The following is a 14453-nucleotide window of genomic DNA, read 5'->3' on the forward strand; positions in this document are numbered from 1 at the left end:
TCATGATGCGTGAATCATGCTAAACTGATTTATTTATTTAAAAGCATAATAGTGATTCCACTCACCTCTGGCTGAAGCTCTACAGACTCTGAAGCAGCTATCTCACTGCTGAGGTCCTCGGTTCCTCGGGTCCGAACCTACACAGGTGGACTCCAATGAGGGACCAATCATACATAAACATAACTCTAATATACTCCCCAAAAACCCCCTAGAACATCAAGAAACAACTTCATAAAAACATGCAAGAAATGGCTGGACAGGGCACTTTCGGCGGCACCTTCGGCGGCCGAAAGTCCCAGACAGAGACGAAAGTCTCTTTTCGGGGGCAACTTCGGCAGCCGAATGCTGCCTCCACAAAGGGGGTTCGGCGGCCGAAACTCCCTTCGGCTGCCGAACCTGGTTTCTGCCAAAGGGCAGAAACTTGGTTCAAACCAACCTCTTGCCTCCCAAAACCTCTAATCATGCATAATCTTGCTCTACAACATGCATACTAGCTCCTAGGGGCCTCAACAAACATATACCCCAACTACAACACTTCAAACAAACTCAAACATGCCACATTGTTCAAAATCACATAAAACCTAACATTTGCTTAAAAACTCATACAACCCTATACATGCCATTCTACCCCATAAAATCACTTAAAACTTACTTAAAACACATGAGGAGCTTAAGATCGGCTCTTACCTCTTGAAGATCGAGAGGGAGACGACCTAAACTTGGAGATCCACGAAAATGAGCTCCTGAGTTCCCAAAGCTCCAAAACTTGTTTCAACAGTTCAAAACCTTCAATGCAAGCTTAAAACTCAAGAAAAATGGTGGGGATTTGGAGGAAAAACACTAGATTTGCAAAGGGAAGGTCGGAAGCTTGCTGTGGCCGAAAATGGGAGAAAGCTCGCCCATTTCGGCTAAGTGCCCCTTTTATAGGCGGCTGGCCAGGCCACGTTCGGGGGCCGAATGTGTCTCCGCATCCATGAAATGTTCGGCGGCCGAACTTGACTTTCGGCGGCCGAACCTGGACTGCCCTCACTCATGTTTTCGGGGGCCTAACGTGCCTCCAAAACGCATGCACGTTCGGCGGCCGAACTTGACTTTCGGCGGCCGAACCTGAGTTTTCCTCCAAAGACTTTTCATGCAAAAACTCATTTAATTTCATACTTAAAACTATTAAAACATGAAAACATTTTTTTATAAAACATGATTCTACCCTTCTAGAGATCTCCGACATCCGAGATTCCACCGGACGGTAGGAATTCCGATACCGGAGTCTAGCCGGGTATTACATTGAATCTGCTTATTGAGTTCTTGCATTGTATAGTGTTTACTATGGTGCTTTGCTTCTCTCTAGTTGGGTTTTGTTTGTTGTATGAGATTAATTATCTATGGATTTTAGATCTTGTTGAAGGACTTGGGTCAGCTTTGTTAAAGGATTTGGGTTAGCTTTCATTGTTATAACTAATTCCCAATTTCTCATAAGTCATAACACTACCTATTGAGTATTAATTCACATGCACATACACTGACTTTAGTGACGGTAAACTCTCACGAGGAAGTGATAATTATTTGTTTTGTGCGATTTCTTGAATTAATGCATGTGCTTGATATATATATATATATTTGAGGGATGAAATGCAGGATGATCAACTTGAGTGTTACAGGAAAACTTTAGACAGTGAGGGTCGGTTATTTATCTTTGTGACTGACATATATGACTAGGAAAAAAATTCTAGTGACATTCTAACCATTCTAATAGCACAAGAATAATACTATGTTGTTTGCCACAAGTGCACTACACAAAAACAGAAAATTAATGATGCATGGTAGTGTTTCTTTTTTCTTTTTTCTTTTTCCTCTTTAGAAGTTGTATATATTATTTCAGACTGTTATTAATTAAGCTATAAAACTTGTATGTTTAGTATGTATTATTTGTAAGAAAAAATATTATTTCCAATTTCTTTTTTTTATATTGTTATTAATTAATTTAAGCTTATGTTCAATTGAATATTTTTGTTACTTTTTAGGTGAATCATGGAGTCACAAAATGATCAGATGCTCCAAAGTACTAGTGATTCGAATCAAACTAATACTGACGCTTCAACAGAAACAACCACATCATCAAAAGCAAAGAGAAAATCAGTAAAGCCAAGGTCTGCAGTTTGGGATCACTTCACAAAATTCGTTAGTGATGAAGGTGAATTAAAAGGTAAGTGTAATTACTGTAAAAAGGAATTTTGTTGTGATCCAAAAAGAAATGGAACCACTGCACTTAGGAATCACCTTAATTCATGCAAAAAGCATCCACATTCCATTGAGACTAGACAAGCACAATTATCATTGCAAAAAAAATGCAAGTGATAATGATGTGAATGATTTAGGCACTCTTACTACTTGGAAGTATGATGATAATGCAATTAGGAAGGCCCTTGTCCATATGATAATCATTGATGAATTGCCTTTTAGATTTGTAGAAGGAGAAGTTTTTAGAAGCTTCATGAGAGCAATTTGTCCTAGATTTAGGATTCCCTCTCGTTGGACAATTTCACGTGATTGTTATGATTTGTTTATTGAGGAGAGATCAAAATTGAAATCTTTTTTTAAGAAAAATTGTCAAAGAGTGAGCCTTACTACAGATACATGGACATCATTGCAACGCATTAATTACATGTGCATAACTGCTCACTTTATTGACAATGATTGGAAGTTGCATAAGAGAATCATTAATTTTTGTCCCATTTCAAGTCATAAAGGTGAAGCAGTAGGTAGAGCAATTGAGACTTGCTTGCTAGAGTGGGGGTTGGATAAAGTGTTCACTGTTACAGTTGACAATGCTAGTTCTAATGATGTGGCCATATGTTATTTGAAAAAGAAGCTTGCTAATTGGGGTGTTAGTGTTGCTAACTCTACTTACTTGCATATGAGATGTATGGCACATATCATCAATTTAGTTGTCTAGGATGGCTTAAAAGATGTGAATGATTCAGTGATGAAAGTACGAGATGCAGTAAGATATATCAGGAGTTCTCCAACTAGATTGAAGAGATTTAAGGAGTGTGTGCTTCATGAAAAAATTGAAAGCAAATCTTCATTATGTTTAGATGTGCCAACTAGATGGAATTCAACTTACCTGATGTTAAATACAGCTCAAAAATATGAAAGGGCATTTGAGAGGTACGAGTCACAAGATCCTATGTTTAAAATTGATATGGGAGAGAATGACATACCTGACTATTATGATTGGACACAAGTTAGGAAGATGGCAGATATGTTGACTCATTTTTATGAGCTCACTTTGCGTATCTCGGGCTCTAGGTATGTCACATCAAACCTATTTTTCAGTGAGATTAGTGACTTAGCCTTTATTTTAAATCAATGGATTAATAGCAATGATTTTGATATGAAATCCATGGGGGAAAGAATGAAGGTTAAATTTGACAATTATTGGGGAGATGTGGATAAAATGAATAAAATTATCTATTTTGTAGTTGTTCTTGACCCTCGTGACAAATTTGAGTTTATGGTGTATTCTTTCTCCCAAATGTATGGTAAAGAGAAAGGTGTAGAGCTATTTAATAAGGTCAAGAGTTATTTATTTGATTTGTTCAATGAATACAAAAAAGTGTATCAACCTAATGTTGAGCAATTCAATGATAATAGTTCACAACAATTAAGTGGGAGTTGCTCTACTACCGATTCAATAAACCCTAAGCCTAAATTCTTTTTGAAGCATCACTATAAGAAGCAGAAGTTGGAGGAATCTGGTGGGTTTGATTCAAAAACAGAGTTAGAGGTGTATCTAAGTGAGGCAATTCAAGAGGAAAAGGAGGATTTTGATGTCATGAAATGGTGGAAAATAAATTCTGAAAGGTTTCCTATTCTAGGAAAAATGGCTAGAGATATATTAGTAATTCCAATTTCCACAGTTGCCTCAGAGAGTGCATTCAGTACTGGTGGAAGAGTGCTAGATTCCTTTAGGAGTTCCCTAACTCCTAAAATTGTTGAGGGCCTGATATGTGTGCAAGATTGGATTCGTCCATTAAATATTCAAGTAAATGTTGAGGAAGATCTAGATGAACTTGAAAAGCTTGAAGAAGGTATGTTATATACACTTTCATATTTGTATTAATTTCAATATATATATATATATATATATATATATATATATATATTAATTTTTTTAGCTTATTATTATTTGCAGAATTACCGTATGTTGAAATCACCTATGGTTTAGGTGGATCATGCTCTACTCCTACATTATAGATGTAAGATTAACTATTAAAAATTTAAATTTATTTCATGATAAAGAATCAAAGTGATTTTTAAATAGCTTTTTTTTTTATGCAGATTTCAGTCTTTTAAATATGTTTCAAGTTTCAACTCAACATTTTGTGGGATCAGATTCAGATATGCTGTTGAAGGCTGTTGTGGATTTAATATTTTGTTAAAAATTGTTTGTGGAATGATATTTTGTTTTGAATTTATTGTTGTGGATTTAATATATTGTGGCGAATTTATTATGTTGAATTCTGATTTTATATGTACTTTTAAATTTTATATGGCCGTATATGGACTTTTTAAGTATTATTATTGTGTATTCAGACAATATTTATTGATAAATTTATGTAAAATATTTATTGTATTATTTTGTTGAAATTAGAAATAGAAAATTTTAAAAAAATTGCAGATTTCAGTTTGAATGGAACCGATAAATTTTAAAAAAATTATAAATTTCGGTTTGAATCGAATTGAAAAATCGGTTCGGTTCGGTTCGATTATATCATCATAATCGATTTTTTCAGTTTTTAAAATTTTAACACTTCGGTTTTCTATGTTTTCGGTTCATTTTGGTTCGGAACCGAACCGACCGATTGCACAGGCCTAAAAATAAGTAATGAAAAATATTGTCGCTAAATTTAGAGACAAAGATTTCAGCAACAAACTTTTTGCAATGAGAAATTCCTAGCTGAAAATTTTAACACTGAATTTTATACTACTAGCGGCGAAAAATTTCATAGTCGATAGCGTACTTTTCTCTGGTATCAACATCACAAAATTTTGATGATCATGATAAATATATTATTTCATATTTCTTTTTCATGAACCTTCTTATAGTATTACAAATTATGATTAAAATATTAAAAAATGATATGGTAACAAATTTGAATCCAACCTAACAATTCTACATTTTAATTAATTTTTTTAGATATTTTGAATATTTTTATAATTTTGCATATTAAAATTTTATTTTTATTATAAATAGCCTCTCTTAACAATTAAAAACTCATTTTTCAATTTTTGAGTAACTTTAATAAGACTTTTAGTCTTTTAAACTATTTTTTCTCTCTTATTTCGTTTTAACCAAATGATATTGATTAAAACTCTTAATGGAGTATAAATAGTCCTATATTAAAAATAATTTTTTTAATATTTTAAATTCAAAGACAATTAATGAAATTTCAAATCTATATACTAGATGAATTGAAATCTAATTTTAGCTTATAAATAGTTGCAATAGATAATTAAGATTCAAAATTTTTAACTTTTCTAATTAAGAGTAACTCAATAATATTATAATTTTATTGTGATAACCTTTACTTCCACTTAAAATTAAACAATTAAATAATAAAAACCACAACTTTTATTTTTCTTTTCATTATTAATTTCAAAGATCGAAACATAAACTTTCAGAGTTTTGATGATAAATCTAATAACATGGAAACTTTAAGATGAAAACTTATTTTTAAGGTTTCCACAGTCAAAATCAGGAATCTTCAAAAATAACCCAGCAAGAAATTTGGCTAAAACATTATCTCTCAAGAAGCTCAATAATTTTCCATCACTTTGTTGTATAATCCCAACCAAATAAGATGTTGTTACGAGTTGAAAGCCTCTCCATTTCCTCTCTGCTGCATATTTTTTCAACCCAACTTCAATCCTCTCATATTCTTCTTTATCTCCAATTACTTGATCTTCCTTCAAGGCCTCAGCAAGACACCTAGCTAAAACGACACCGTCTTCCAAGGCAGAACAACCACCTTGGCCTAGATCTGGGGTCATGGGATGGAAAGCATCTCCAGCCACACACACATTGCCTTTGCTTGCATTTCTCCATAGCAACTCCCATGGATTTCTATACGTTAAATGAGAAGGCATAATGCTATCTATCTCAGTTGCTTCTACTACTTTCCTCAGTTGTTCATAAGATGCATTTTCAAGTTTGCTCAGCACAAATTGTTTCCACTTTGCTGGGTCCTCCTCCAGCTTATTGTCTATAAGAAAATAACGAAGAATTTGCAAAATTCAAGCTAAGTTATAAATTAAAGAACACAATTACTAAATGCATAATAATTACTAATCATAATAGTAACCCATATGAATTTGCTTACCTGAGTGAGTAAAAAACCAATATATAGTTGTTTCGTCGCAAGGGAGGAGACCTGCACGGAAACCATTACCAAAGAATTGCAAGAACTTGGGAGCATAGCCATGTTTTGCATTAAAATTTGTATATGCTCTCATTGCTGATCGTCCCGTAAAAATTGGCTTTTCGAAACCGAGCCACTTTGTGACTACGGAGTTCACTCCATCACATCCTATTAACACCTTTTGTAACCATAAATTATGGAATGATATTAATAAGATTTAGCTATTAGATATTAAAATCATTTCCAGAATGACTTATTAAGTTTACCTTAGTTTTGATAATGGTGCCATCATCAAGATAGACGAGCTTGAAGTAGTCTGATTGGTCAATAGAAACTACTTTGGAGGAGAACCTTATAGTACCATGTGGGAGTTCTTGTGCAAGAGCTTCTAGCAATAATTTCCTTCTCACACACCGAACTTCATGCTCTCCACTGTTTCATAAATTATTACATTATTAAGCTTATTATAAATCGAATTTAAATATAATTTCCTGTGAGTTTTAATAAAATTGTATAATTTGATTACTTACTGTTTCCCTTTGCTCTTAAGAAATATTTTTGCATCCGGTTGACCCGTGACTGAAGAGATTGCAACTACTCTGTTGTATAAATTTTTAAATAATGAGTGATGTAAATTAAAATTTTAAAAATAAATTTTATAATTATAAATAAAATTAAGTTATATACTCATCAATCCGCTGATGCAGATTTCGAAGATAATCACCGAGACCAATAGCATCTAAAGCTTTCCAAGCATTTGTCCAAGTAGAGAAAGCAAATCCAGTTGTCCGCAAATTAGAAGAGGATTCCAATACTAAGCTTTGTATTCCAAGCCTAAAAAGAAATATTAAGAATGAAATTAATTAGTAAAAAATCTATAAATATAATTAAAAAAAATTTACTATTTAATATTTATCTAAAATTCATTATTTAATTTTTCAATCTTAAAAAATATATCATAACGTTATTAATATTTTAAAAAGTCTATTATTATTTAATCTTTATAATTTAGAAAAATTTAATTCGATTTTATAAAAAGTCTACTAACTAATTTTTTTTATTAAAATTATTTTAAATTTTTTATAATATTTAATAGTTAAAATTAATAGATTAATTAGTATATTTTATAAAATATTAAAAATATTTTAATATATTTTTTAAAATTAAAATATTAAATAATGAATTTATCCGTACAACAGAAATTAAATAGTAAATTATTTAAATCATAATTGAAACCTGTGAAGCCCCAAGGATGTGGTGAGGCCAGCAATTCCAGCTCCTACTATCACAACATTTTGAGGCAACTCCATGATTTTTTTTGTGTAGAAATGAATGGATGAGGTCAAAGTTGAAATGAAAGTCTTAAAGAGAATTGATTAGGAATTTAGAATGAGAGACCAAAAGGGAGACTCAGATTTATATAGAGTAAACTCAGCAAGGAAGATGATGATAGCGGTGACAACAATGAGATGATGACCACGTCAGCAAGTATGCAAGATCCATTTCAGTCCAAGAAGCTGCAGGCTGCTCATATTAAAAAATTGGTAAATTACGATTTAATCTCTTATAACTTATGCCTATTTGTTTTATGTAAAATATACTTTTTCATAGTTTTTTGATAATTAAAGGCACTCAAAAAAATCGATCCATACATTAATATTTGATTGATTAAAAGAGAAAATTAAATTATTTTTAGAGAAAATAGTTTTCAAGACATAATTCAAATCACGATTTATAAAAATAAACATGTATATAGATTTTTCACACTAGACACAAAATTTTTTGATTTAATTTTTTAATATAATTCGATTTAAATTAAAATTTAAAAACAATTCAATTATTTAATTCGATTCAATTATTAAAATTAAAAGCGGAAATAATTTAACCAAACCCACTTTATCGCTTATACCTCTTTTACCCTTACAAATCCTACATATTTAAATATATTTTTCTCTCATTCATCCCCCCTACTCTCAACCTGGCCAACTTTCTTCGTCCCCTTCATCGTTTCTTCCCTTGTCTTCTTCCCTTTCTTCCTTTATTGTCTCCTCTCCGCGGGCTCCGTCTCAGACCACCAACATGCTGATGTCAGCAAGTTTGATTCATGATGTGGTGTCTGAAAATGAAATTTCATTTAATACAATTATTATATAATAGTTAATTATAATATATATAATTCACTATAATAAATAATTATAATAAAAAAATATTATATTATAAAATTTCTTCTGAAAATGCAGTTAATCTGGACGCAAAACATAGTATTTTTAGGTGTAAAATGGGTGAAACAGACACGCAGCCTAATCGACAAGCACATTTAATTATCAAAATTGAAAATTGTCTTAATCTTGGCTTAATTAAATTATTTCAGTTTAAGCGATAAAATTCAGCCGCCTTCCTTTTCTTTAGAGAAACCATTGTATATTCAATGGCGATGTAGACGTGTTAAATCACTCGTCTAAAAGAAATTTAAAAATGAGAGATACCGACAAATAATTTGATTATGTTAATATAAAACAAAAAATATTTTAATTCAAATAAAAGAAATAATATAATTAAGATAGAACTAAAAATAAAAAATTTAAAATAAAATTCTATATTTTATTTATGATAGTTTAATTTTAATTTATTTTATATAAATTAAATAAAAAATAATAAATATTTGAAATTCAATTATCCATGTAACTGTATTTGGATGTGTGGTGGGCACTTCTATTATCTAAAATCGTAAATCAAGAAAGTTCCTCTTTCCCTGCTTTAAAGAAAAATACTTCTCACTCTGCTCAAAAAATGAGCTCACTGTGTTTTGAAGAAAAAAAACTCTTTGCTCTATTTTCTCCATTTATTTATTTTTTGTTGAATTATTTTCTTGTGGATGTCGAACTACCATCTGAATACATTGAGTAACCTCCTATATTTATGTAGAACAAAAGGTGTCGATGTAGAATCTGAGGATATCCAGGTATTTGGATTCTTATGAAATATACTATAATTCCATATAACCCTTCGACTGCGAATTATACATGATCATGCATTAACTATGTGGTATAAGGTGTGTAACATCCTCAAATCCATAACTAGAGTAGTGACATTACTAGGTATGGATTAGGCTATTTCACTACTAGAGAAAGTGGCATTAAGGGAGGTGCGAGTTTATCCCAAGCTACTTAGGGGAGATGCTAGAATAACTCTAAGCTGCTAATAACTGAATCATAGAAAACGCAAACAAAGAAATGGACATATCCAGAAATAAAGTAAACAGTGCGATTACCGAGCTGGGAATGAGTCACTTTCGAGAGGTGCTTAGAGTTTCCCGACGTGTTTGCTTGAGGTGCTTATTTAAATCAGTCATGCTTGCTTAAGTAAAAAAGGACTTCTAAAGACTAAAAGCATAATTTAGTAGGTCAATCTATGAATATTGAAAGTTTAAAAACTAAATTGAAATATGGTAAAGAGTTTAGTAGGTTAAAGTGTGAATATGAAAAGTTTAAAGATAAAATTTAGTTTAGTCCTTCATGTTTTCCACCTTTTCACCTAAACCTTCCATGTGTCACCTATCTAAGAATGGAAGAAATGACAAAGCAAAATGAAAAAACAAGGGGTTGTCTTCTTCCTTCCTTCATTTTACCGTAGGTCACTCCATTTTCAAGAAAAAAAAAACTTTGCTTTTCTTTCTCCCACCAAAGCCAAGCCAAACTCTCACCCAATCAACTTCTTTCATTAACCAAAATTTACCTAAGAACAATAGCTAAAGAAAGAGCCATATATTGAAAGAATTGAAAAAGAAAAGTTTAGGGTTCCATATGCACCAAGCTTGAAAATCGAAGGTGAGCTTAGAAATGTGTAGGAAATAGCATCTTCTCATTTCTTCATGCATGAATTTGAATTATAAAGTTTTAATTTACAATTTATTCAATCCTTTCCTAAGGCATAAATTAAACTAAGTGAATGAACATTAAAGAAAAAGGAGATAGCTAGAGAGTAGAAGTGGAAAAAAAAAAAAAAGAGAAATTCAAGAATGGTTTGGTGTTTGTATGATTTTCTGTTTTCCTTTGATTTTATCGTAAGTATGCGAAATTAGGGATTGATTTTACTTGCTGAAAATATTACTTTGATTGTATAAATATGTTATATGAATATTAAAATGGTGTTTGAAAGGCTTAGAGTAAAGAAATTTAATATGAGAGCTAAAAGTGTAAATCTAGCAGAATAGGTTGCAACAAGACAGCTTGTGTTAACAACTGCATAACTTATTGTGCAATTATTGAAATTAGGCCTAAAATATACCAGATGAAATATGAGATAAAGAGTTAAAACTTTCACGAATTGATCAAATTTTGAATCTGTAGGTAAGATGATGTAAATTGCAAGTGATCCAAAACTGGACACAGTAATAGTGCATTCGAAACATAGTGTATTTATTATATCATAACTAATTATGTACTCTGTGAAATTTGTTAAGACTAATGCCAAATGAAACTTAAGAAGTATACCTAAAACTTTGTAGAAAGTATTTAAGCTTGAATTTGTATAAAAATATATGAATCTGATATGATTTTTGATACTATAAATAAGTACCAATATTGGATTGATTAAAACTTTATTGAACAGCTTGTAAAGAAAAATTCATAACTTAAGATAGGGTGATTATATTTACATGAATTATACCTTGTTGGAAAGATAAGATATAAATGTATATTTATTATGAGAAAATGAAGTCAAATTATAACTCTAAACTGCTTTAAAAGTTTATGAAATATATGGCAGAATGCAATTTTCTCAAATTGGAATGAATAAAAATTGACATGCTTGCTTAATCAGTGAGAATTACGCACGTGCTTGCTTATCGTACTTGATTTTCGCACATGCTTAGTTGACAATAACACATATTTGTGCATAATAATTTGAGTAAAACTTGTCATTCTTTACTTGTTAATATTATGAAATGTAAGAAGCGAATTGACTTGACGTAATATTGGAATGCTAAGTCAATAAAATTTTACACTATTTGCCATGAGTTTCTCATGTTGTTAACCTTGGCATATGATATATGTACTTTGAAAATGAATTCAAATAGTTTCAAATGACATGCATTTACGTTGAACAATTGATGCATTAAACTAATGATATTTGGCCCTGGTAAATTTAATAGGAGTCGATGTTAGCTTAAGAGTATGATATGCCATATAAACATGTAGAGTTCGCAGTACTGCTACCGATACATGATCTATATTTGAGGTTACATATTAGGTACCTCATAAGCATGGCCACAGAGCCTTGCTATCACAGTTTTGACTTTTGAGCCTACCGTTTGACACCTTGTGCCTACCGTTATAACTCCTTATCTCCCTAGTTGACCATACTATGTGTTTATAAGGGCTGAGAACCTAATTAAGATTGATACTCGATTTTGTGAAATTACCAGTAAATGTTAACACATCTGCATCTATTACATGTACTAAGCTATGGTGATTCGCTATAAATATAAAATGTGCAATAAAGGCAAAAGAAGATGTTTTTATTGAATGTGAATGAAATTCTTATCATGCATAAGGATACATATGACACTCATATTTTATACCAAAAAGTTTGATAAGTATGCTTTGTATCATGTTAACAACATTTGACAAGCTTGTAATTGTTTACTTAATTATCTGTATATATGAATATGTTTGCTATATTTTATTATTTGTTTGCAATCACCCACTGAGCATTAGCTCAGCGTGTTGGTTTTTACCTCATGCAGGTTGTAGATAAAGTAGGCTCAGTGGAGTTCATCAGAGGTCTACATCAGATATCAAGACCATTATCATAGCTGGTTGTTTTGAGTCTCTGAGTAATTATATAGGTATATTTTAGCATGTACATATTAAATAGAGTGGGTTGTGAAAGTTATGTAAATCAAATAATGTAATTATGTATGAAAAAAGAAAAAGAGTTAAGTGTTTGCATGTGATGCTATCCATGGAAAAATTAGGGGTGATGCTGTTATGAAATGTGTGCTAAATTAAAGAATAGTAAGATATCAAATGAAAGTTGATAGTATAATTATGAGTGTGATTTTCATATGTACTACAGGTTGAAATGCTGATGAAACAGAGGAAATTCTGCCAAAATTTTGGTTTAAAATCTCACATTTACTTTAATCACTTTATGAAATTTACTTGAACTACCTAATAACTTGGTAATTATAGATAAAAGAAATTATTTAGTCTTGATATATCTAAAAATGTATAGTTTGTGACTGTCCTTGCTCTGTCTACACTTTGATAGGGTAAGGGATATTACAAGGTGAGATGTGGTTTGTTGTTTAATCATTTCGATCCTGGAAAATTTATGGATTTTCAAAATTGATATCAGAGCCTAGTTGCTTGTATGTCATAGTTTTTTTTAAAAAAAAATTTTGCAGATACCTGTTCGTTATTTTTTATCCAAATATGTTTTAAGTAGATATGTTTTAAGTATATACCTTGCATTGCTTATATCATACTTTATACATTTTTTTAAATGTAAAGTTGATATCATTGAAAAACTCTTAAAATAAGCTTTCCAACAATATACTGTATGAATTTTTTTTTTATTTATATTAACTTAGATATAAATTATCAAAGTTGATATTCTTTTTTATACAAATTTATTTTTGTTTCAGAATGTTTATAGAATATGTTTTTTGTTTAATCACGGTAGATGTTAGAACAACTCAAACTTTTAGATTTGTTAGTTTTTGACAAAAATAATTTACAGAAAATCTCGTAACATTAAAATTCCATACTGAAAAAATTTGAATGGAGTGGGCGTGGCTAGTCTAGACTAATGAGCCTGGACCACACAACATTGGGCCTAGACTCAGTCATAGGTGTGCACTGGGACCCCAACCCAGGCACACGTGCACTGACCAGGCCTAAGCGCGCGCGTACTAGGCTGAGGCCACACGCTGGGCCTGCAGCCTACGCGCACGCACACTGGGTTGGTGCCATACGCTGCGCGCCTGAGCTGAGGCGCTCACTGGGAGCCTAGACGCGAGGTCTGGATGCTTCATAAGTCTAAATTTTTTTTAAAAAAGGAAAGGAATTTAAAAAAAAAAAGAATAAATTCTTAGTTCAAAACTTTTTTAAAAGAAAATTTTTTTTTTGAATGAGTGATATTTAAAAATTAAATTAAAATTAAATTGGATATTTTTTATATAATTATTTTTTAATAATTTTCATTTAAAATTACTATTAAATAAATTTATTTTGATAATTAATATTTTTTAAAAAAAATGTCCAAAATTTTTTTTGTTGTTGGTGATGTCACTATTATTTTTTTATTTTGGACCGTTATTTATTTATTTATTTATTTTTATATGTGTACAAAAATATAATATCAGCTTTCAATGGGATAGAAGTCATTTGTGACTATCACTTCTACCGAGAAAAGAGCTTAAGTAGATGAGATGATTAGATAGTTGATCATCACCGAGATGAATCCTATAGACATTTCAAAGAGTAAAACCATCTAATGTAGTTTATCGTCAATGTGAATAATATTTTTTTTTTGAAAATATTCTTTTTACAAGACAAAGAAAGATGTGTTTTTCTTCAAGGATTATGTAGCCTAATTCCAATTTAAAAGGAATTTTGGATTCCATCTGGGAGAATGTTAAAGTCGTATTGTATTAGAGTTCATTAATGAGTATTCCAAATGGATTGCAAATAAAACGGCGTGTTGTTCGATGGGATTATCAAGACATAATAATAAGTCTATAGTTAAGCTAAAAACTTTTCAAAGTTGACTATAATTTGAATCGACTAGAGGGGTGATGACCTCTGAGTTCACCTCACCCCAGTCTAGGGTCAGGCCCATGAAAACAGCCCATTACTTAGAGATCCTCAAGCCACTCACGCCAACTGGGTCCAGTCCGCTCAGCCTCACGACCAGGTTTATCTGGCTTTCTCCACCAGGCTGGCCTCGTCCTCACTACACCTTGGGCCGATCCTGTAACGACCCGAAAATCGGACCGCCACCGGCGCTAGGATCCAGATCGGCTTA

The 14453-nt window shown here is 31.5% G+C and overlaps 2 protein-coding genes across 2 annotated transcripts; one reads left to right on the forward strand and one right to left on the reverse strand.

Annotated features, from left to right (window-relative positions):
- Positions 1 to 2028: 2028 nt before the first annotated feature.
- On the forward strand, positions 2029 to 4442 carry LOC110607556 (zinc finger BED domain-containing protein RICESLEEPER 2-like). The gene is made up of 4 exons (XM_021746693.2): positions 2029 to 2203; positions 2376 to 2921; positions 2982 to 4091; positions 4342 to 4442. The coding sequence occupies exons 1-4, from the start codon at positions 2029 to 2031 to the stop codon at positions 4440 to 4442; spliced, it is 1932 nt and encodes a 643-aa protein (XP_021602385.2).
- Positions 4443 to 5617: 1175 nt separating this feature from the next.
- LOC110607558 (monooxygenase 2) lies at positions 5618 to 7815 on the reverse strand. Its single transcript, XM_021746695.2, has 6 exons — positions 7659 to 7815; positions 7110 to 7256; positions 6953 to 7021; positions 6689 to 6854; positions 6384 to 6600; positions 5618 to 6266 (listed from the first exon to the last, which is right to left on the reverse strand). Exons 1-6 carry the CDS (start codon positions 7730 to 7732, stop codon positions 5719 to 5721), a joined length of 1221 nt encoding a protein of 406 aa, XP_021602387.1. The 5' UTR covers positions 7733 to 7815; the 3' UTR covers positions 5618 to 5718.
- Positions 7816 to 14453: the final 6638 nt, after the last annotated feature.

Source organism: Manihot esculenta, chromosome 11 (genome assembly GCF_001659605.2).
Source record: "Manihot esculenta cultivar AM560-2 chromosome 11, M.esculenta_v8, whole genome shotgun sequence".
In the NCBI taxonomy this organism is placed as follows: Eukaryota; Viridiplantae; Streptophyta; class Magnoliopsida; order Malpighiales; family Euphorbiaceae; genus Manihot; species Manihot esculenta.